Source organism: Delphinapterus leucas, chromosome 1 (assembly GCF_059928025.1).
Source record: "Delphinapterus leucas isolate spDelLeu-1000000601 "Yukka" chromosome 1, BTC_Dleu_Yukka2, whole genome shotgun sequence".
Lineage (NCBI taxonomy): Eukaryota > Metazoa > Chordata > Mammalia > Artiodactyla > Monodontidae > Delphinapterus > Delphinapterus leucas.
Window position 1 is genome coordinate 84,396,856 of NC_143129.1, and position 25,369 is coordinate 84,422,224.

At 38.1% G+C, this 25,369-nt stretch overlaps 1 protein-coding gene across 1 annotated transcript; it reads right to left on the bottom strand.

Annotated features, from left to right (window-relative positions):
• Positions 1-1,203: 1,203 nt before the first annotated feature.
• Positions 1,204-24,999, bottom strand: LOC111180129 (flavin-containing monooxygenase 5-like). Its single transcript, XM_089916905.1, has 2 exons — positions 22,618-24,999; positions 1,204-18,893 (listed from the first exon to the last, which is right to left on the bottom strand). Exons 1-2 carry the CDS (start codon positions 22,863-22,865, stop codon positions 18,533-18,535), a joined length of 609 nt encoding a protein of 202 aa, XP_089773031.1. The 5' UTR covers positions 22,866-24,999; the 3' UTR covers positions 1,204-18,532.
• Positions 25,000-25,369: the final 370 nt, after the last annotated feature.

Genomic DNA, 25,369 nt, shown 5'->3' on the forward strand with positions numbered 1-25,369 from the left:
ATGGTATATTATTCAGCAAAGAAATGAAGGAAATCCTGCCTTTGCAGCAACATGGATGGACCTTGAAGGCATTATGCTAAGTGAAATAAGTAAGACAGAGAAAGAGAAGTATTGTATGATCTCACTTCTATGTGGAATCTAAAAAACAGAACAAAGTACCTGAACTCATAGATGCACAGAACAGATTGGTGGTCAGCAGAGGCGGGGGGTGGGCAAAATGGGTGAAGGGGGTCAAAAGGTAAATACTTCCAGTTATAAGATAAACAAGTCCTGGGGATATAATGTACAGCATGGTGACTACAGTTAACAATACTGTAGTGTATATTTGAAAGTTGCTAAGAGAGTAGATCTTTCAAGTTCTCATCATAAGAAAAAAATTTGTTAACTATTTGTGGCCATAGATGTAAACTAGATTTACTGTGGTGATCATTTCATAATATATATAGAAATCATTATATTGTACACCTGAAACTAATATAATGTTATATGTCAATTATATATCAATAAAAAATTGAGATTTACAAAACTGCTGAAAAAATTAACTACAGGAGTAGTTATATAGAGAGAGAGGGGGAAAGCTTGGTGCTAAAATCCTCACTGAATGAAGAGGAGTAAACGGGAGGTCCGTAAACAATTTCAAACAGGAGAGGTAGTGGGTGCTTTAAAGAAGCTGGGGAATTTGAGAAAGCAGGGAGAAACAGCAGTGAGGACCAAGGCAGCAAGGAGGATCGAGGAAGACTCGCACCCCACCTTCGTTCCCGTGCTAAGATATTGCCTTTTAACATCCTGTGTTTGACTGAGGAAATAAGATATGGATAGGACATGTCACTTGTGTTTCAAACCAAACAATATTAGAGATGACATACTGACTCAGAGCAATGATCTATCCCAGAATATTTTCTGGAAGAACATGCTTGCCCCACAGACATTTCAAAATGTTAAGCACCCCATAATCTTCTTAATCACTTTTTAATAAAATAGTGAAGTATTATTCACTATTTTATTTACTCCTTTAAAAACTCATCCATACTTTTATCTCCCATGTTTAACTTATTCATGTAATTAAATCATTAATTTACTGAGGTCTTACTGTGTTTCAGGTACTATATTAGGCACTAGGAACATACAGATTAATTACAAAGTATCTTCATCAAAAGAGTTTACTATTTCAAGGAGGAACTAGGTGAGAGAAACAATTGATATTCTATAGTGTGACAATGATAGTCACCAAATATAATTGAGCAATATACCAGGTGCAGTGTGAAGCATAAAGATAGGTCACCTATTTCATCCTGGAGATTTCTGGAATAGGTAACAGATTACGTGAATCTTGAAGGTGAAATAGGTTGGGCAAGTGGAAAATGTAACAAGAGGAGGGTACAGCATGAGAATGTGTGTAGAAGCATGGAAAAACACAGCACTTTGGGAAATTCCAAGTAGACAGCCTGGAGGACGTTTGTATAGTGTTATACATTATATTACTACTGACAAAAGTAACCATGCACAGATCCAGTATCGAGTAAAATTATCTCATTTATGAATGTACTTGTTATTAATATACCATACATTTTGCTAGTGGAGACTATTGGCTTAATGTGCTCAGCTATAAGAAAGAACTTACCTAAGTATTTCAAGAAAATGTGTCTTTTGACCTCATATTACTATTTTCTCCTCTCTACAACTGTAGTCTATACTTATTCAACAAAGGAACAAAATTGCTATAGTAAGTAATAGTATGCTTTATTAGAAGAACTTAATTTGTAGAGTAATCAAGGGAAAAGATAGCAATTTAAATGAACGGTACTATCCAATATTCTTCCTCCTCTGAGAAAATTCCACTAGACTATGCCTCTGGGTCAAATCCTGAACCAAAAGAATACTTTTTTAAAAAAATAATTTTAAAATTTTAGAATAGTTTTAGATTTAAGAAAAATTGGGAAGATAGTACAGAGTTCCTGTATATCCCACACACAATTTATTGTTCACATCTTACATTACAGTGCTACATTTGTCACAACCAATAAACCAATCAGTACATTGTTATTAACTAGAATCCATACTTTATTAATATTTCTTCCATTTTTACTTAATGTCTTTCTGTGTTCCAAGATCCCATCCAAAATACATTACATTTAGACATCAGGTCTCCTTAGGCACCTCTGTATTATGACAATTTCTCAGACCTTCCTTTTTTTGATGAGCTTCACAGTTTTGAGATGGTCAGGTATTTTGTAAGATATTCCTGAATCTGGGTTTGTCAGATTTTTTCCTCATGGTTAGACTGGGTCATGGTTTTAGGGAGGAAGACCACAGAAGCAAAGTACCCTTCTCATCACATCATATCAAGAGTACATACTATCCACATGACTTTACTGTTGATGTTAATCTTGATCACCCATCTGAGGTAGTGTTTGTCAGATTTCTCCACTGTAAAGTTATTTTTCTCCCTTTACTGCTCTTTGGAAGGAAGTCGCTCTATGCAGCCTACACTTAAGGAATAGGGAGTTATGCTCCAACTCCTGGAGGGCAGAGTATTTATATAAATTGTTTGAAATTCTTCCATATGGGAGTTTTCTCTATTCTACCCCACTTATTATTCAATCACTTATTTATACCATTATGGACTGATGTGTATTTTTTATACTTTATATTATAAACCAATACTAGGTTATTTATATTGTTCAAATTGTTCCAGCTTTGGCCATTGGGACCACTTTCAGTTGGTTCCTGTGTCCCTGTGACATACCCCACCATCAGTTTGCTTTTTGAGCCCTTCCTTACTTTCTGGCACTACAAGAAAGCATTTTTCTGTATAATATAATTGGGAAAATGATACAACCTTTTAATATAATTACAAAAGCAAGATGTTGTAAATTGATGAATATTAATACATATTCACCAGTAGCTAGGGCTTTGTATCTTGAATTCTTTTGAGTTCACTTTCCTATTCACATCCTACTTTTAGCTTGGATTAGAATTTAATCAATGATTTTTTTTTTTGGTAACCTTTCATATTATAAGTAAAATGAGAGCATCAGTGAACTTAGAATTACATGCTTTTTATTTAAAGAGGAAACTGGAGTACTTACTGCTGATAACTAGGAATTACATTATCAAAGGACTTTAATTCAACAGACTTACATGCTGAAAGAGGCAAATTTATTTGTTAAAAGAAGGAAATGAAAAAGAAGCAGCTTTCAATTTACTTTTGAATTGGAAGAGTCTGCAGATTAAAAGATACTAGGTCCATTTCAATAGAGGATAAATCCCCAGTATCACAAGGATTATGGAAGAAAAAAGACCTTCTAATTCTCAAAAAGCATTTCCACAGGTGAAATAGCAGGGAATTGTACAAATAGTTACATGATTAGGAGGAAGTTGTAGTTCTCACATTTCTGATTCTCTTATTTATTGTACATTGGGAAAGATAATGATTTCTAATGTTGTTCTTCCAGTTGTTCAAATTTATTTTTTGGTTAAGCAATAGGTAGCAATCCCAAATGTATTACACCACAGCTTATTTATGAACACACTTGGCTGGTACATCCAGTTCCTTTCTTCATGAAATTAGGTGTGCCAGACATCTAACATTTAGTTAACTACTCTGACAGACAAGAAGAGAGCAAAACTTCTAGGGATGGGAAAACAGAATCAACAGCAGCACTTGGACATAAACTGGAGGCCCTGGTTTTCATTTCATTTGCTTTGTTTTTCATAACTACAGTGTGCGACATAAGAAGAACTATTATAAGCAGAATACCCCTATATGTAGTTGTTATCAATCCTAATTTATTACATAACTGACTTCTTTGAATACTTATTACTTAGACTCTCTGTGTGGGAGGGTGAGGAGGGGAGAAAGTAGGAGTTGGGAGGAGAAAATCCAATCGCATTTGTAGGCCACACCAGCAGTTGATGACTACTTATCACAGTTCTAAGATAAAGTCTTGTATCCTAATATGGGAACTAAGAGATCAAAAAAGAATGGACAGCTCATTTAAAATCCCAAGTTTTCCAGCTAAGTTGAATATGTTGGCAGCTGGTAGATTTTAGAATGATCCATGAGCCTAGAAATTTGAAGGTAGTTTCTTCATTGAGAAAATAGAGATGTTTTGCTTAGAGGAAAAGAGTGAAAATGACAAGGTATCAGACACCCTAGTGAACAGCTCGTGAAACAAAGTGTTTAAGTATCTGTATATCTTATCCTAGATATATACAACTGTTATAAATCCATTATTTCCCTTATCTCTCAGGAAAAATACATTTAATTACAATATTAAAAACAAATAAAAGATTAAACTTCCAGTAAAAAACCAAATACTGTCAGAAGCACAGTTACATGGAGTCACCCATTTCTTATGTAGATATTGGCTTATGCTCCCCACCATAATATTTGATAAATGACAGCAAACATTTATTAAGCACCTACCACAAGGGCAGAGTCAAGATGACGGAGTAGGAGGACGCGGAATTCGCGTCTCTGCACAACTAAGGCACCTACCAGGTACTGGTGGGGGACCATGGACACCTAAGGGGATAGGAGGAACCCCCAGCCACCGGGTAGGATGTGGGGCATGTGGCGTGTGAGGAGGGAGGAGGAGTGGAGGCAGGACGGGACTGGCACTCCTGAGGGCGGCTGGGGGAAGGGAAGGGATCCCACTTCTGCAGGGGAAAATTGGTCATTGGGAGGGCAGAGGAGCAAAAGGAAGCGTGCCCAGGTTTCCCCTGCCCACTTGGGCTCCCGGGAGCCTGCTGAGATCCCGGGCCTGATCCTCTGCACACTGAGGCCCCCTCCAGCCATGCGGGTCCTGAGGGAGTGGGAGGGAGGGAAAGGGGAGCAAAAGTAAAGGCAGACCTACAGAACCGGCACCCCTAAGGGGTGGCTGGGGGAGGGGAGGAGTCCTACACCCAGTGGGACCCACCCACGGTTAGGGGTCAAGTGGGGATGGGGGAGAGCCTGGGGGAGACCCAGGGAGGGGGGGCGTGGAGGGATGGAAGGGAACCTGGCCAGTGTTTTCGCTGTGTACTTGGGCACCGGGGAGCTCCCTGGCCTAATCCTCTTCCCTCGGAGCCTCCCTCCTGCCACACAGAGCCCGAGCTCCGCCCCTACACCCCACACAGGGCCCTACCTCTACACTTGGAGAGCCCCTCCAACCACGCTGGGCCTAAACCCCATCCACACGCCCTCACCCACGGCTGTACCTCCAAACTCCAGAACTCCACATTCCAAGGGCCCTCCTTTGGAGGTGCTACCTCTCCCATTTCATGGGCACGTCCTAAGCAGGGCTCCGCCCCACGCTTGAACGTAACCCTGACTAGGCCCTGCCCCATGCTCAAAAGTCACCCCCACCACTGCCTAAGTTACACCCCTGCCTAAACTCTGACCCCCATAGCCAAGGCTTTTTTTTTTTTTCTTTTTCTTTTTCCTCTTTTAGATTGGGGTTCTGTTTTACCTTGTTGTTGATTCATTTATATTTTTATTTTTTCTAATAAATCTTTTATTTTTCTTATTTTATTTTATTCTTTATACTTTGTTATTGTTCTGCTCCTTTTGGCTTGTTCCCCCCCTTTATTTTCTTTCTTTTTTCTGTTGTGGTTTTGTTTTACCTTGTTGCAGTTGTTTCAATTATATTTTTATTTTTCCTAATACATTTTTTATCTTTCTAATTTTATTTTTTATTCATTGTTACTCTACTGTTCCTTCTTTTCTCTTTCTTTTTTTTTTTTTTTTAACCATGCCACATGTTTTGCGGAATCTTGGTTCCCAGGCCGGAGGTTGGGCCTGAGCTCCTGTGGTGGGAGCTCTGAATCCAAACCGCTGGACTAACAAGGATCCTCAGACCCCAGGGAATATTAATCAGAGTGAGACCTTCCAAAGGTCCTCATCTTGGCACCAAGACCCAGCTCTATCCAACTGCCTGCAAACTCCAGTGCTGGACGCTGCAGGCCAAACAACCAGTGAGACTGGAATACACGCCACCCATAAAAAAAAATACGACAAAAGATATGTTGCAGACAAAGTAGCAAGGTAAAAACCTACAAGACCAAATAAATGAAGATGAAATAGGCAACCTACCTGAAAAAGAGTTCAGAGCAATGATAGTTAAGATGATCCAAAATCTCAGAAACATAATGGAGAAAATACAAGAAACATTTAACAAGGATCTAGAAGAACTATAGAGCAAACAAACAGTGATGAACAATACAATAACTGAAATTAAAAATACTCTAGAAGGAATCAATAGCAGAATAACTGAGGCAGAAGAACGGATAAGTGAGCTGGAAGATAAAATGGTGGAAATAACAGCAGGGAGAAGAAAAAAGAATGAAAAGAACTGACAACAGTCTCAGAGACCTCTGGGACCATATTAAACACATCAACATTTGAATTAGAGGGGTCCCAGAAGAAGAAGAGAAAAATAAAGTGAGAAAATATTTGAATAGATTATAGTCAAAAACTTCCATAACACGGGAAAGGAAATAGTCAATCAAGTCCAGGAAGTGCAGAGAGTCCCATACAGGATGAACCCAAAGAGAAACACGCTGACACACATATTAATCAAACTATTAAAAATTAAATACAAAGAAAAAATATTGAAAGCAACATGGGAAAATCAACAAATAACATACAAAGGAATCCCCATAAGATTAACAGATGATCTTTCAGCAGAAACTCTGCAAGCCAGAAGGGAGTGGTAGGACATATTTAAAGTGATGAAAGAGAAAAACTGACAACCAAGATTAGTCTACCTGGCAAGGATCTCATTCAGATTTGACAGAGAAATCAAAAGCTTTACAGACAAGCAAAAGCTAAGGGAATTCAGCACCACCAAACCAGCTTTACAACAAAATGCTAAAGGAACTTCTCTAAGCAGAAACACTAGAGAAGAAAAAGACCCACAAAAACAAACCCAAATCAATTAAGAAAATGGTAATAGGAACATACATATTGATAATAACCTTGAATGTAAATGGATTAAATGCTCCAACCAAAAGACAGACTGGCTGAATGGATACAAAAACAAGACCCTTATATATGCTGTCTACAAGAAACCCACTTCAGATCTAGGGACACATATAGACTGAAAGTGAGGGGATGGAAAAATATATTGCATGCCAATGGAAATCAAAATGAAGCTGGAGTAGCAATACTTATATAAGATAAAATAGTTTTAAAATAAAGACTGTTACAAGAGATAAGGAAGGACACTACATCATGATCAAGGGATCAATCCAAGAAGAAAATGTAACAACTATAAATATTTATTCACCCAACATAGGAGTACCTCAATACATAAGGCAAATATTAACAGCCATAAAGGGAAATCAACAGTAACACAATAGTAGTGGGGGATTTTAACACCCCACTTACACCAATAGGCAGATCATCCAGAGAGAAAATAAATAAGGAAGCACAAGTTTTAAAAGACACAATAGACCAAAGAGACCTAATTGATATTTTTAGGACATTCCACCTGAAAGTGGAAAAATACACTTTCTTCTGAGGTGCACATGGAATGATCTCCAGAATAGATCACTAATCAAGCCTTGGAAAATTTAAGAAAATTGAAATCGTATCAAGCATGTTTTCTGACCACAATGCTATGAGATTAGAAATCAATTACAGGAAAAAGAACAGTAAAACACAAATACATGGAGGCTAAACAGTGTGCTGCTAAATAACCAAGAGATCAATGAAGAAATCAAAGAAGAAATCAAAAAATACCTAGAAACAAATGACAACGAAAACACAATGATCCAAAACCTATGGGACACAGCTTAAGCAGTTGTAAGAGGGAAGTTCATAGCAATTCAAGCTCACCTCAAGAAACAAGAAAAATCTCAAATAAACAATCTAACCTTACACCTAAAGCAACTAGAAAAAGAACAAAGAAAACCCAAAATTAGCAGAAGGAAAGAAATCATAAGATCAGAGCAAAAATAAATGAAATAGAAACAAAGAAAACAATAGCAAAGATCAATAAAACTAAAAACTGGTTCTTTGAGAAGATAAACAAAACTGTTAAACCTTTAGCCAGACTTATCAAGAAAAAAAGGGAGAGGACTCAAATCAATAAAATTAGAAATGAAAAGAAGAGATTACAAGTGACACCGCAGAAATTCAAAAGATTATAATAGACTACTACAAGCAACTCTATGCCAATAAAATGGACAACCTGGAAGAAATGGACAAATTCCTGGAAAAGTACAACTTCCCAATATTGAACCAGGAAGAATTAGAAAACATAAACAGACCAAACACAGGTTATGAAATTGAAACTAATTAAAAATATTCCAACAAACAAAAGTCTAGGAACAGATGGCTTCACAGGCGAATTCTCTAAAACACTTAGAGAAGAGTTAACACCTATCCTTTTCAAACTCTTCCGAAAAATTGTGGAGGGAGGAACACTCCCAAATTATTCTATGAGGGCCGCCATCACCCTGATACCAAAACCAAACAAATATATCACAAAAAAAGAAAATTAGAGACCAATATCACTGATGAACATAGATGCAAAAATCCTCAACAAAATATTAGCAAACAGAATCCAACAGCACATTAAAAGAATCATACACCATGATCAAGTGGGATTTATCCCAGGGATGTAAGGATTCTTCAATATACACAAAACAATCAATGTGATACACCATATTAACAAATTAAGGAATAAAAACCATATGATTATCTCAAATGCAGAAAAAGCTTTTGGCAGAATTCAACACCCATTTATGATAAAAACTCCAGAAAGTGGGCATAGAGAGAACCTACCTCAACATAATAAAGGCCATATATGACAAACCCACAGAAGACATCATTCTCAATGGTGAAAAACTGAAAGCATTTCCTCTAAGATCAGGAACAAGACAAGGAAGTCCACTCTTGCCACTATTATTCAACATAGTATTGGGAGTCCTAGCCACAGCAATCAGAGAAGAAAAAGAAATAAAAGGCATACAAATTGGAAAAGAAGTAAAACTGTGACTGTTTGCCGATGACATGATACTATACATAGAAAATTCTAAGGATGTCACTGGAAAACTACTAGAGCTAATCAATGAATTTGGTAAGGTTGCAGGATACAAAATTAATGCACAGAAATCTCTTGCACTCCTATACACTAACAACAAAAGATCAGAAAGAGAAATTGAGGAAACAATCCGATTTACCATCGCAGCAAAAAAAATAAAATACCTAGGAATAAACCTACCTCAGGAGGCAAAAGTCCTGTACTCAGAAAACTATAAAACACTGATGAAAGAAATCAAAGATAACATAAACAGATGGAGAGGTATACCATGCTCCTGGATTGGAAGAATCAATATTGTGAAAATGACTATACTACCCAAAGCAATCTACAGATTCAATGCAATCCTTATCAAATTACCAGTGGCATTTTTCACAGAACTAGAACAAAAAATTCCACAATTTTGTATGGAAACACAAAATACCCCAAATAGCCAAAGCAATCTTGAGAAAGAAAAACGGACCTAGAGGAATCAGGCTCCCTGACTTCAGACTATACTACAAAGCTACAGTAATCAAGATAGTATGGTACTGGCACCAAAACAGAAATATAGATCAATAGAACAGGATAGAAAGCCCAGAGATAGACCCATGCACATAGGGTCACCTTGTCTTTGATAAAGGAGACAAGAATATGCAATGGAGAAAACACAGCCTTTTCAATAAGGGGTGCTGGGAAAACTGGACAGCTACATGTAAAAGAATGAAATTAGAACACACCCTAACTCCAGATACAAAAATAAACTCAAAATGAATTAAAGACCTAAATGTAAGGCCAGACACTATAAAACGCTTAGAGGAAAACATAGGGAGAACACTCTATGACATAAATCACAGCAAGATCCTTTTTGACCCACCTCCTAGAATAAGGGAAATAAAAACAAAAATAAACAAATGGGACCTAATGAAACTTAAAAGCTTTTGCACAGCAAAGGAAACCGTAAACAAGATGAAAAGACAACCTCAGAATGGGAGAAAATATTTGCAAATGAAGCAACTGACAAAGGATTAATCTCCAAAATATACAATCAGCTCATGCAGCTCAATATCATAAAAACAAACAACCGAATCCAAAAATGGGCAGAAGGCCTAGATAGATATTTCTCCAAAGAAGACATACAGATAGCTAACAAATACATGAAAATATGCTCAACCTTACTAATCATTAGAGAAATGCAAATCAAAACCAAAATGAGGTATCACCTCACACTGGTCAGAATGGCCATCAGCAAAAAATCTATTAACAATAAATGCTGGAGAGGGTGTGGAGAAAAGGGAACCCTCTTGCACTGTTGGTGGGAATGTAAATTGATAGATCCACTATTGAGAACAGTATGGAGGTTCCTTAAAAAACTACAGATAGAACTACCATATGACCCAGCAATCCCACTACTGGGCATATACCCTAAGAAAACCGTAATTCAAAAAGAGTCGTGTGCCACAATGTTCACTGCAGCACTATTTACAATAGCCAGGACATGGAACCAACCTAAGTGTCCATTAACAGATGAATGGATAAAGACGATGTGGCACATATATATATATATTGGAATATTACTCAGCCATAAAAAGGAACGAAATTGAGTTATTTGTGCTGAGGTGCATGGACCTAGAATCTGTCATACAGAGTGAAGTAAGTCAGAAAGAGAAAAACAAATACTGTATGCTAACGCATATATATGTGATTTTAAAAAGCGGTACAGATGAACCTAGGGGCAGGGCAGGAATAAAGATGCAGACTTAGAGAACGGACTTGAGGACACAGCAGGAAAGAGGAACCTGGGATGAAGTGAGAGAGTAGCATTGCCGTATATACACTACCAAATGTAAAATGGATGGCTAGTGGGAAGCTGCTGCATAGCACAGGGAGATCAGCTCAATGCTTTGTGATGACCTAGAGGGATGGGAGGGAAGCTGAAGAGGGAGGGGATATGGGGATATATGTATACATATAGCTGACTCACTTTGTCGTACAGCAGAAATTAACACAATATTGTAAAGCATTTATACTCCAATAAACATGTCAAAAAAAAAGAAAAGAAAGCACCTACCACATGTCAGGAACTCTGCTAAGGACAAACAAAGATGACTAACAGAGTACCTGAGCTCACAGTCCAGGAATTACTGGAAGGAAAAAGTGATGGGTCATAAGAGTAAGGTAAGTCAGTACAAATGAAAAGCTGAGATTTCACTGTAGGGAAAAGAGGAAAAAGGATTAATGCTTTGGAAAGAGAAATAAAAGTAGCTTTCTGGGCAATGTGAAGCTGAGAGTTGTTCAATCTTGTCAGGTTCTGAAAGCATCTCCAGATCCAGCTTTCAAAGAAAACTGGGACAGTGACAATGGAACAGCTAAAAATAGGTGATCATTATAGCAAAGAAAGCCACAGCCAGCATAAACCTGGCCATTGTTATTGTTGAAGTTGTGGAATTGTTGCTTTCAATTACTCTTGTCATTAGCGGCTTCCTGATACGATCTTCTGTGGTGAGGATAGCTTTTCGAGCTCCATTCCACTTTCCAGGGCCCTGTAGCCGATACTGGATTGGAGTACAGGGTCCCCAAAATAACTGTAATGCCAGTTTGGGGTCAGTGAAGGCCAGGGACAGCAGATTGGGCCTGACGCCCACCAGATCAGCAAGCTCATCCATGGTATCTATATAGTCTCCCTGAATGGTATGGCGTTGGCTGTCCACATACCTGAAGCAGAGAAGACAAAAGCCATGCCTATTAACAATTCAGTCACTCCATCAATTAATCAATGCTTCCTATCTGCTCTTGGCTCAATATTGAGCTAGGAGCTGTAGAAAATAGTGAAGAAAGACACTGTCTCTATCCTTAAGGGCCTTATAGTCCACTGGACTAGATAAGATAGATAGACATGAAACAGAGAAGAATGTAAGACTTCTGGTAAATCATGTGGTATTAGACTCCTAAATAGAAATGTAGAAGAGGGTAGTAAGTCCTTGAAGGATGTGGAAGAAATAGATAAGCTGAGAACAAAGAGGAAAGTATTACAAGTCAATATATATAATGTAGATTATATATTGTAGAAGTTTGGCAGTGAAAGGAAGGAGGAAAATAGGAGAGCACCTAGAAAGGGTATCAGGGTTAAATAAAAAAGGGAGAGTTATGCTGGTATAATCAATTGAAGAAAACCATGTCTTTGGGCATGGGATGATTGTGCCTCTGACTTTTCCACAAAAATTTAGGAACTTCATCAACATCAACTTTGTTCAAATAAAGCTCACCAAGTGAATAAGCACAAGTTCTGAAATTCAGATTGATAAATGTGTCCACCCAAGCACTAAAATACTGGCTGATGGTACCACCTTCCCAGATCCTATAGATTACTCATACCAAAAGCCACTGTGACCTGAGTATGTTGTCACATGACAACCAGCAAAGTGGCCTCTGCAAATTTGTAAATCTACCTGCAGATTTGTAAATCTACCTACAGATTTGTAATTTAACCATATCTACCTCTCATTAATTTATTGCTGCCCTTCCTTCCTCTGGCAGCTCTAACAGCCCTTCAAGTAGTCCTTGCCAAAATAATATGCCTGGTTTTCTCTCCATGTGCTTTTTCCTACTTGACTTTTCTTTTAGGCCCTAAACAGAATTTTCTTAAGCTTTTCTCTCCTTTCCCATCCATATTCAAACCACTTGGTGGTATTTCTCTATTCTGTTGTCACAAACTATCATTTCCTTTTCCTTCAAAATATACTCTAAATCCTTAAACAGACATGAGGACAATAAATACAATACAACATTGCTCTTATTAAGAAAGAAGTGGGAAAAAATAACCACCTATCTTCCTAGGAGAATTCTTACCTTTTGGCCATATCCTCTCGAACCTTAGCTATTTCTTTTATCATTTCATTTTGTGAGGGCAATGTCTTTATCCCTAAAGAGAAAAATCAAAATTTTAAGTGTAAAATTAAAATTACCTCATTATGAACACTAACCCTATTAACAATTACCATGCTATGGAAAATTCAAAGGAATACAGGCTAGTTGTCTGTACCAAGGAGGTTACACCTTCACTTGATCACCTTACCCTACCACCACCAGAATATAATCATATTAACCTCAGTAGTTTACTCTTTTCTACTTTGTCTTTGGAAGATATTTCTCCTAATCTGCTTTCCAACCAATACCTGCCTCCTCCCTAACATAGTCTTTCAATTGGGAAATGAAATATGGACATGAGGAAATGATAAATGGCCTTAAAAGTATACGGAAAATGAGGTACAAAGTAAAAGGGCGGGGGGAATATGGGAAACACACCTGTACTTGTACTCTTAATAACAAAGAGGCTTTATACCACAGGGAGAAGGAAGTAAAAGTAAACTCTCAGTCCTCTTGTATGCCTACAGTTCCATGGAAGATACGCCTTACCTTCTAAATTTTTATTTACTGAGAGTGAGGGGTAAGGTCAAGGGCAACTCATAATACCCAATCTTAACAGATAAATTTAAGCACCAATGAACAGTTCCAGTAGCAGGAATTTAACACCAAGGACATGGCTAGACAAAGGTAGAATAGTATTTAAGTTGACCTAGACAACTCTCAATTTAAATGATTAGCTTTATGCCTGGATTTACAGGCACTATGCTATGTAGAAAACTTTAGCCACACCCAACTCTAAAGTGTTACTCCACAAAATTCTGGAATGTGTAATTTTAGAATGGGAATATATCTTACCTAATACAATCCTTCTCTCTACAAATACTCTCAAGGGGTTATCTCATTCCTCCTTAAATATCTCTGGTGATGGGGATCTCATCACCTGAGGAGATGATTTAATTGTTTGGCTGCTCTACTTGCTGGAACATTATTCTTTTCATTGACCCCAGAACCTGGCTCCATGCAACTGGCACCAATGGACTTAGCTCTGCCTTCTGGGGCCAAGGAGTCTAGTATTAACAAATGACAGCGTTTGAACCACTTGAGAACAACTGTCATAACTTCTTTAAGTCTTTTCATTATCAGCCTTAAAGCCTTAACAGTTCCCCATATAACAGGTTTCACATTTTCTGCCACATTGGTTACCCTTCTCTGGGCACACTCTAGTAACTATCCTGGTGTGTCCCTCTTAAAACATGAGACAAATTCAACACTCAAGAAATAGCCTTCTGTGTTTTGCCATGTGTTCTTTTCATTTTAGCCTTGGGAATTATTACGTATGTTCGTAAGTCAATGAGGAATCACTGAAATGCTTCATTTGAAGTTAATCACAGGTCTTAAGATGCTCATGAAACACAGTTTGAGAGTTGATTTCCAAATTATTTCTCGTAGAACCACCGTAATTTTTACTTCTCTTAAGTAGAAACATTATGGAGGAGGAGGTCATTTCTTGCCTGTGACACAGCCAATTCATCCAAAAAACAAAACAAAACAAAAACCCAACCAAAGAAAAAAATCACTGTAAATTAGATAGGTAAATAGATAGGAATATATAAAGATGTGTACTGTATCCGGTGGTGCAGTTCTTAATTCATTGATACTGTTGCAATGTTTCCTCATTCAGGCACATGTCATTTTTACCATATGTATCTCCCTCCTTCCTATCTTGCTCCTCCTCTTATATTACCAGTTTACATCACTGGCCACAGCCCTGAGCAGATTCTTTTTCTCGCTTTCATCTCCAACATACACTGCATCCAAATCTTTTCAAATTCACCAATGAAATTTCATTCAAATTTGTCTCCTTGTATTCCTTTACCTTAGTTTAAAGCCCTCATTACGCCTTTCTTGGACTTTTGTCACAGGCTCGCAACTGACCTATTTCCCATTTCATTTCCCTCTAACACATCTTCTGAATTACAAATCTGATTTGACTCTGCCTCTGCCAGTTAATCCTTCAATTGTTTTCTATTGCCTACATTGAATGTGAACTTCTTGCATGGCACCTAAGGAATTTTCTTGGTTTTGCCTCTATAAATATCTCCAGCTTCATTTTCTTTAATTCCTGTAATACTTTATTCTCCAGAATTCTGAACTCCTTGTAGTTCTCAGGACTTGGTTTATTTTGTCATTTTCTCTAACTTTGCATAAATATTACTAATTGTTCTCTGTTATGTTCAAGATGGCATTGTCCTTTTAGTAAACTCTTACTTTTTTACAGTGTATTTGCAGTTGTAGGGAGAATTGGGTATTTATTCCTTTCTGCTCCCATAGCCAGCTCGTCTACATTGTTATTGGACCTTTGTTTAGGATATAGTAAATACCTGCTGAATGAATGAACACATTAAATGTCTGTTTACTTGTCTCCCTTGCTTGACTCTGAGTTCCGTAAAGATAGGAATTTTCTGTTTGGTCATATTTGCATCTCCAGCACCTAGCAGAGGGTCTGGCATACACTAAGAGGCCAGTAAATGTTAGCTGACGAATGTTGTTGAAGAACCGTGTGGAACTGAAGTTCAGAGATTTCCTAAGTGTTCCAAGACAAGGTTCAAACGGGGTGAGCCTGAATTGTAACTCTGTGGAACTAAGTCTTTCAGTCGGCTCTCAGGCCTAAGTCAGATTGTATTTATGTAGTCCTGACTAGTCCCTGCATGTTTAATGTAAAGGTAATGTTACAAGAGGAAGGAGGTGTGGCTGCCATTCTGCTCTTTCAGTCCAGTCCAGCCTTTTACCATGACTGGAAATTGAGAAGATAGTTCATAAGCTGAGATCCTCTGATAAGAACTTTCTACTCTAGAGTTTAGAAAACCTCCAAAACTAAACTTGCAGTCATTGAATAGAGATGTATTAGCTACCTCCCATGTGCTAGGCACTGGTCTAGACTTGGAAGACAAAGGCAAATAAACATGATTCTTTTATTTAAAGAGCTTTCAATATACTACAAAGAGAGGGAGGAAATAAACAGGCTTTTTCCACACAAATAACGAGTAAAGGGGAGGCATACCAGGCAGAGAGAGCAACAGAAGCAAAGACATAAGGTACAAGAGTACCTGCTGTGTTTGCTGCATAGTGGGTAAGTCATTCAGTGCATCTAGAAAATTGTAGGATGGATGGTAAAGACCTGCAAAAGATGGGCCTGAGAAAGCAGCCTGTATCCAATTTGTGGAGGAATGTGAATGCCATGCTATGACATAATGCTTCCTTGTGATCCAGAGAATTGGTATCATTTCATATGGTTTGCAAGGGAAGAAAGTTACTAAATGAAAGTGGAACACTTGCAAGGGCTCTTGAGAGGGCTACAAATGAGACAAAAGAAAACTAGATTTCTGTCAAGGTAAGCAAGTGGGTTCAGTGTTCTATAAAAGCGTGGAATATTTTCTTGACAGGAGAATAGTAATTCTAGAGAACAAAGGAAGAAGGGAAATGTGGCTTGGTGGGTAAAGGACAGGCCAGGGAAGAGGACAGGCAGAGTTGGGCAGGTTTGAAAGAATGGGAGAAACTAGCTGATTCTAAGGTCTTAAAATTGGCACAGTGAAAGCAGAATTCAGAGATGAGAAAGCAAGGATTTGGTAAGCAGAGAGTAGAACAAAAAACTCAGGGTTCCTTTTGGAAACTTGATAAACTTATAGGGATTCTCTGATGATTCCTTCCTTCCAAGTGTTAGAAGAAAGCTAGAGGGATTAGCACTAAGATTTGCTAGCAGAGGAAACTGGGCTTTTTGTGCATTTCCCCTAAGATCCCCTAATCCCATAGCCATAATGCAGAATCTTCCAAATACTCATTTTCCCTAATCCTCTCAATGGTTCACTTGGTCCTGGAAAAGAGTCTCAGTTGTTCAAAGTATACAAGATGCTGTGGCCTATTTTAATGCAACTTTTTCCTCTTACATAATTGACCCAGTTAAAAGATTCACTTTATATGACTGGAATTAAGCCAACTTAACGGGTTACTTGCATTGGATTGCTGGTCCAGTGCTCAAGGAGTACATGATCTACTGGATAGAATTAAAAGGAATTAAGAAATGAAAGAACTTTGGGACTTCCCTGGCAGTCCAGTGGTTAAGACTCCATGCTTCCACTGCAGGGGGCATGGGTTCGATCCCTAGTTAGGGAACTATGATTCCCACATGCCCCAGGGCACAGCCAAAAAATTTAAATAAAAAAAGAAATGAAAGAACTTTGGGGAAATTTGGAAAAATTTTTTATCTATCAACTCTAACATCATTGCTTCTTTTTTCTCTGCTACCATGAGGATCTTCACGAGGGAAGAAGAATCTGTAATTTCAATAAGAACTCTTTAAAAACATATTTATTTATTTACTTGGCTGTGCCAGGTCTTAGATGTGGCACGCAGGATCCTCTTTGCAGCATGCTGGATCTTTAGTTGCGGCATGTGGGATCTAGTTCCCTGACCAGGGATCAAACCCAGGCCCCCTGCATTGGGGATGTGGAGTCTTAGCCACTGGACCACCAGGGAAGTCCCTCAACAAGAACTTTGAATAGTTTTAATTAAACATTAGTAATGGTACAAAGAACTTCTTTGTTAGCAGGAACCTTAAAAGTCATTTGATTTCTCCCTATTCTGAGGCTTGAATCTACTTCCTATTGGCCTGACCAAAGTTTATTTTTAATGTTAAGCTAATATTGTGCAAACCCTCAAAATTTCACTCCTTGGTTCTGGTTCAACGCTTTGAAGTGTTACTAAGCAAATATATAAAACCTTCTGCCATGGGGCATCTCTTCAGGTATCTGAAGGGAACGTCTATATCTCCCCTAAATCTTATCCTCTCTAGGCCAAACCTCTCCAGCTCCTTTAGTTGTACTTCAAATGGCACATTTTCAAACCCCTTAACCACTCTTGTCTCTCTCCTTTTAATGTACTCCAGATTCATTTTTAAAATGTCTGTGGGTGTGGTCTCACCAGTTCAGGGAAGAACAGTTGTAAATTCCAGGACATTATAGTTTTTTAATGATGCCAGATATAGTTAAGTCTTTTGGAAGCCACATCATTCTCCTGATTCATATTGAGCCTGCTATCCCAAACCCCAAAGTTTTTTCTCATGTTTTCCTAGCCAAAACTTTCTGAAAGAGGGAACATAAAGGGGAGAAAGTAAGACTTTGAGTGGCTGAATCTTCTTCATTCTGGACTAGTCTTTAACCAGCTCTTAATTTTTGTCTGAAATGAAATCACAGCACTTCTATATGTGACTTTCTCTAAGTATAATGAAAGAAGATTAAATTCTTTTGCTTCACAAATATGTATCAGTTGTCTAAAATCTAGATGAGTGGATTTTAATCTGGAGTGCATATTGGAATCACCTGGGGAACATTTTCTCAGCAATCTTATGTCAGTCCCACACAGACTTATTAAATAAACACCATCAGGAAAAACATGTCTCTTTTGGGGAAACTTCCTAGGAGATTCTGCTATATGTCCATTATTGTAAGTTACTACTTTATATTCCCGCAAAAATTAATTTTTGAGCACTAATTTTGTGCCAGGCACTGTTACAATCATACATACTGTCTCAGCTATTTATAAGCAAGAACATAAACATAATTAAACAAACCACTAAGTAATTCGTTAGTCATCTTGCATGGTCACTTACCTTTAAATACTTGAGTGACCCAGCGTCCTTGGAGCTCTGAAATGGGCATAATGGCACCCAAGGGCTGGATCAAGCCTATGATTGCAAGAGTTGGCTTTTCTAGGTTAGGAGGGAAGACCTTTTTATACAGGGATATCTTGTTTTTGACTACTTTGACAGAATCTTCAACAAAAGGAAAGGCAAAGCTATAGCCTGTAGCAAAGATAACAGCATCAATGTCATCCTCTTTGGAGCCATCCTCAAATATGGCCGCTGTCTCTGTGAATTCCTTCACATTTGTTTTCACCTTCACCAAGCCAGAAATTATACAGTTTGGCAGATCATCATTTATGGTTGGTTGCTGACTCAGAGCTCTGTGAAAGATGATAAAGAAGGAAAAATGAGAGAGATCATGAGAGAGAGAGATCATTGCCATGTAAATAAAATTCTATTTTGATTGAGGTGGTTAATCAATTTGCCAATAGTGTCCCTTTATTCATGAAGTTTGGGAAAGGTCTAATGTATACCAGCTTGATAAAGGTAAGGATCTCAGAGTACAAGTTGGACCCTGGGGCTTCCCTGGTGGCACAGTGGTTGAGAGTCTGCCTGCCAATGCAGGGCACACGGGTTTGTGGCCCGGCCTGGGAAGATCCCACATGCCGCGGAGCGGCTGGGCCCGTGAGCCATGGCTGCTGGGCCTGCGTGTCCAGAGCCTGTGCTCTGCAACGGGAGAGGCCACAACAGTGAGAGGCCCGCGTACCGCAAAAAAAAAAAAAAAGTTTGTCCCTGGATGGCATTGAAAGAAAAGCTGTTGGAGAAGTGAGGGAAGGATTGTTTTATTTGAAGAGTACGTGCATGGTTTCTCAAGGACTAATAATGCTCTCAGTGATATGATAAGTCCACAGTCTAGTAGCTTCTATCCATATATCAAGAAATCTGCGGAACTGGACTATCAGCATTCTGTTGAGTCTCTTTTCCTCTTCAAAGGCCCAAGAGCCAGGCTTGGACCATCATTTTCCAAACGGTATAATAAATTACATGTGTATAGTGACTTACAGTTATAAACTGTTTTTACATACATTAACGTATTTGAGTCTCACGCAAACCCAACGAAGGAGGCAGGACAGTTGTCATTATCCAGGTCCTATAGAGGAGGAAACTGAGGCCTAAAGAAGTTAAGTGGCTTGCCCAAGGTCACACAGCCTAGGATTTTAGGATTTATATCAAATGCTTTTTTATGAACTCCCTTGAGATACTCTAGGCATGGTAAGTAGTGTTTCCTCGAAATAACATAGGATAAGGTGCAGAATCTTGGACCTTTTTAAAAGCAGTGTGAATCCTTGGATCCTGTGTTAACAGCTCTGAGAATCCTCAGCCCATGATGTTCAGACAGAGCTGGCCTCTTCTTAGGAACAAGATATGTTTAAACGGTATTACTGGTTTGCTGCATTTAGTAATTCTTTGATGCAAACCTTTAGGTACAGATTCTGTTCTCATTCCAACCTCATCATTTCATCTTTCTCTCCAGACTTACTCCTGTTCACTAACAGTACCACCATCCACATTTTGTGGCCCAAGCCACAAAACTGTGAGTCTTACATCTGGTCACCAAGGCCACGCTTTCTCCTCTTAACACCCCCAGAATAGTTTTACTTGTGCTGTTTCACCTGGGCCATTACAGCTGTCTCTAGTGCCTCCTGCTCCATCCCCATTCACTCTATCTTCTACATCATTTTTGGAGTGATTGTTCCACAATGTATTTATTATTATGTCACTCACCTGCTTAAAATCTTTCAGTGGCTCTGGGCTGTCTTCATTCTAAACTTTTTATTTAGCAGAGCATACAAACATTTTCATATATCTGCCCAGTGAACCAGGAGATGTACTCAGTCACTCTTCCATCTTTGCCTGTAGTCCAGCGAAACCAAACTATGTGCAGTTCTCAGAGCATAATGTATTTTTTGCTATTCCAAGACCTTGTATTTATAATTAGAATGCTACTTCCTTACCCTATTTGTTTGACTCTCTTCTATTATTCCATATAACCTCAATATATTTTGTGATCACCAAAGTTATGGATGCTACAGTTTCCATAATTGGGTGAAATAAATTCCTGAAATGTTGTTGGCAGACACAGTCTCAAAATATCACCCCACTGATTAATTTCAAAGGAAAAAATATCTTTACAATAAAGAAACCTAGTAGATACCACCTAATCCAAGTGATTGAATTTTACATCATTAATATGCAATAAGCTGCTATCATACAGCTCCTGATGTGATCCACCAAGAAGGCACAACATAACATATGAGTATTCACACCAAAATTGTTTAACCTAAATATAATAAAGGAAGAACTACTATGAAAGTCCAAATTTAGAGACTTTCTGCAAAACAAATGGCTTCAATTCTTTAAAAAAATCCATGTCAAAAAAAGAGAGATTTATTTCAGACTGAGAGATTAAAGAAATATGACAACTAAATGCAATGGTGTAATACCTGACAGGATCTTGGATTTAAAAATAAAAAAGCTACAGGCAATTCCCTGGCAGCCCAATGGTTAGGATTCTGCACTTTAAGCCACACGGCATGGCTAAAAATTTTAAAAAGCTACAATATTATTGAAACAGTTTGGGAAATTTGAATATGCAATATATTAGGTAATGGTATTTTTATCAATGTTAACTTTACTAAGTGTGATAATTATGTTTATGTAGAAGAATGCCCTTTTTCTTAGGCAATATATGCTAAAGAATGTAGGGTAAAATGTCTTACTGACTGCAGCTTATTCTCGAATGGTTCAGAAAAAAAAATGTATGAATATATGTATGTATATATGGATGCCATATATGTATGGATCTATCTATCTCCAGAGAGAGGGAGAGAGAGAAAGCAAATATAGTAAACTGCGAATAATAGGTGAATCTAAGTGAAGGATATATGGGTGCTTATCGTACTTACTATTTTATAGCAAGTAAACCTAAACATTGGACTCCCTGTTGGCGCAGTGGTTAAGAATCCACCTGCCAATACAGGGGACACAGGTTCGGGTCCAGGTCCGGGAAGATCCCATATGCTGCAGAGCAACTAAGCACGTGCACCACAACTACTGAGCCTGCGCTCTGGAGCCCGTGAGCCACAACTGCTGAGCCTGCATGCTACAACTACTGAAGCCTGAGCACCTAGAACCCATGCTCTGCAACAAGAGAAGCCACCGTGATAAGCCCAAGTACCATAACAAAGAGTAGCACCTGTTCACCACAGGTAGAGAAAGCCCACGTGCAGCAACAAAGACCCAATGCAGCCAAAAATAAATAAATAAATTTATGAAAAATAAAATAAAAGTCAGAAGGGAAAACAGCATTTAAAATTAGCCTTTGGAAATGCTATCACAGTCTACCTTGTAGGCTGTGTGAGGACTTCTATCCTTCATACTCTCATAGGACTCCATGCATTTCTTTATCATATTCTATTGTCTGTCTTCTTCTTAGAGTATTAAAGGAAACATCCATTCCTCCAGTTTGTGATTTATTACTTGTGTGATCTTGGGCAAATTAGGTTCTCTAAGTGTCAATTTTTATATTTGCAAAATGGAGATCAAAATAGTACCAACCTATAGGGCTGTTGTGAGGATTAAATGAGATAATGCGCGTAACTCATTTAGCACTGTGCTTGTCTTATATTAAGTCCTCAAAAAGGTAGGGTGTTATTATTACTATTAGTATTACTATTAGGTCTTTAGTCTCGGTATTCTCATGCCAGTATAATGCTTGGCTCATAACAGATGCTCAGTTTGTTGGATGAATGAATGAATGATGCCCTGCCCTCTATTACCATTTTGTTGTTGCTATTGGGCATCATGTAAAAAGAACTGGTACCTCAGGGTATAATAAAAATGGTTAATGCCAAGGAGAATTACAGCCTGAAAATTACAGACCAGTAGATCTTGGACTTTTGTGGGGGAAAGGTAGAAATCTAATCTCAGATTCTGTGGACTTGCTTAATGTAAACATAGAGGTAACCCTACTATTAGCCTATGTGAACAGTCCTTATTCTTTGCCTTGGCTGTTACTGCCCACCTCCCAGCCTGGGAACATACCTGTGTTTAGGCTTCAGGCCAAACATTTCATGATCAAACCTTTGGTTCATCTTTTTTTCCAAAAATGTATTTGCTAATGATTGACCACAAATCTTCTTCATAAAATATTGAAATCGAGAAGTCAACAACACATCAAAAGGATATCCATAGTCTCCGACACGATTGAAGATCCAAGCCCCTCTTCTGGTGCTGAGGAAAACCTGAGGCATGGGAAAAAAAATGTTTGTTTTTGCCATTCTCTGACTCATTTCTCTGAAGGAATGGGAACCCAGTTTCTTCAAGATGAGTTCAGACTCATTAGTCTGGCTTTTTATTCCCTGGTAATATATATATTTTTAAATTTCCTGCCATTTTCTTCTCAAACACTAAGCTTACAATTATATTGGTGTAGTCACTGACCAAGACTATGTCTTGCTCTGAACTACCAGTGCATTTCTGTTTAATGTCATTATGCCTCCCTGAAAAGCTTAATTCTCCAAAGCCTATTCATTTTTCAGATCCAGATCAAGTCTCCCTCCTCCATGAAGATACCACTGACTGTTCTGGCTGATAATTTTCTCTCCATCTTCTGAACTTCTCTAGCACTTGTCACCTGTCCAACTCATTTAAAATCATGGAACAGTAAAGCTGAAAGCAACTGGACATCATTAATCCAAAACTTTCAGTCTTTATTTTGCCTTTCACATTGTTTACATTATTACAAAAAACTTATTTATATTGATATTTAACATTATGTATTCTTATTTTTTATCTTTCCAAATGTGTTTTCTCCAAGGTGGGAGGTAGAGCATATACATCCTTTAGTCCTCAGCCTATCATCAGCATCACTTCCTTTTATTGAGAATTGTAACCTGTCAGTCACTGTACTAGGTCCTTTATCTATATTTTTATTGAATTAATACAACAACCTCTTGAGGTAGGTATTGTTATGTCCTTTTTATGGGTGAGAAGAATGGAGAGGATAAATAACTTGCCTGAGGTCATATAGCACTAAGTGGTAGAGCTGAATTTCCGACCTAAGTCTGACTCCAAAGCCTGTGCTTAAGTAATGTTTCATCGATTATTTAAGGGAAATACTGAGGATTGCAAGTAGCACAAAGGGAGCTGGTCCGTCTTTCTGTTATCTGCTGACTAAAGTCCACATTCAGAGCTGATAAAAGTTTGGTATTCAACTACCTGGCAAAAGCATCACTTTCTCTATATTATAAAACTCTCTGGAGATAGTTTTCCAGGTTGTAAGCTATATAAGTACATTGTTTTATGGTGTTTTGTCTAACATTTCATGTTAAACGGTGACCTGTCTATAGAGGGCTAATTATGTACTTCATACATATATTCTCACCGATGGTGACCATAACCGCTATCATAAATAAGCACTTTTACATGTCACAATTGAAAGAGCCTGTGTGGTCTTAGAAATCAAATGGTTTTATATGCAGTCTATATAACTTTTTCAATATAGGTTATGACTAATGTAAATGCTCAGAGTTTCAGTTAAAAAGTTCTCTATGTGTAAAGTAGTGACAAAAATACATACGTCACAAAGCTTTCTCAGACACAACCACCTTACCTCCACCTGCTCTTGCTGCCTTGTACTTTGGCAATTTACAATTCCTCAATGCTTGTAAGGCCCAGCTCCTCTATAACTGACCATTTAACAAGCCAATGGTATTAAAGAAAGCTCATGCCTTCGGTCCCCACCACATACCTGGTACATTCTTTTATCATAGCACCCATACCCTTTATTGTTTACATACCTATTTCCTAATAAATGCTTGCTGAATTAATTCATGGAGTAATATATGAAATCAGTTTTGTGGGGATAGATGGGGATAGACCTGGGAAGTGTTATTGAATGAAGTTTGTGGGTAAAGTTCATTTAACAAAGTTGTGGCATTAAACTTCTATTTTTAAAAATAATTTAAAAACAATTTGTGGAGAAGCACAGCTTAATTAAAGTTACTGAAGAACAACCAGGCATTTACCTATTGCCAACAAAATTATGATTCAATAAAGACATGCATAACAAAATATATTAATGATGTCTGTTTCCAGGAATTTATAATGAAGATACTTTTTTCCCAGTTCAAAAGTTATGATACAGGGCTTCCCTGGTGGCCCAGTGTTTAAGAATCCGCCTGCCAGTGTAGGGGACACGGGTTCAAGCCCTAGTCCAGGAATATCCCACATGCCACGGAGCAACTAAGCCCGGGGGCCAAAACTACTGAGCCCACGTGCCACAACTACTGAAGCCCATGCGGCTAGAGCCCGTGCTCCGCAACAAGAGAAGACACCGAAATGAGAAGCCTGCACACTGCAACGAAGAGTAGCCCCTGCTCACCGCAACTAGAGAGAAAGCCCGTGCACAGCAACAAAGACCCAACACAGCCAAAATAAATAAATAAATAAATAAATAAATAAATAAATAAATAAATAAATAAATACTAAAATAAATAAATTTATTTTTTTAAAAAAGCTATGATACAAAAAACAAACTAGGAAACCAAAAAACGTCAAGGACATAGAAATTCCTTTAGAGTAAATGTTATTCTGTGTTACCTAATTGTATGCAAAGGCTGGGAAGAGCTGCTTGCATGTGCTACAATGTGGATGCTTTTCATACTGATATCCATGTTGTCTTTAGAAGGATTAGACTGCTTCTTTTTTCCATTTGGGGAGTGAAGAAGAATGAAGAGGAAAATTCCCCAAACATCCTATGAGTTAAAAGCTTTCAATGACTGAGTACATTTTC

Bases quoted from the DNA above. Each gene is read 5' to 3' on its own strand.
- LOC111180129 (XM_089916905.1), bottom strand. From the start codon at position 22,865: ATGAGTCAGAGAATGGCAAAAACAAACATTTTTTTTCCCATGCCTCAG. The intron at 18,894-22,617 runs GTATGTTCCCAG...CATCTTTCACAG, and splicing joins GGCCTGAAGCCTAAACACAG to AGCTCTGAGTCAGCAACCAA.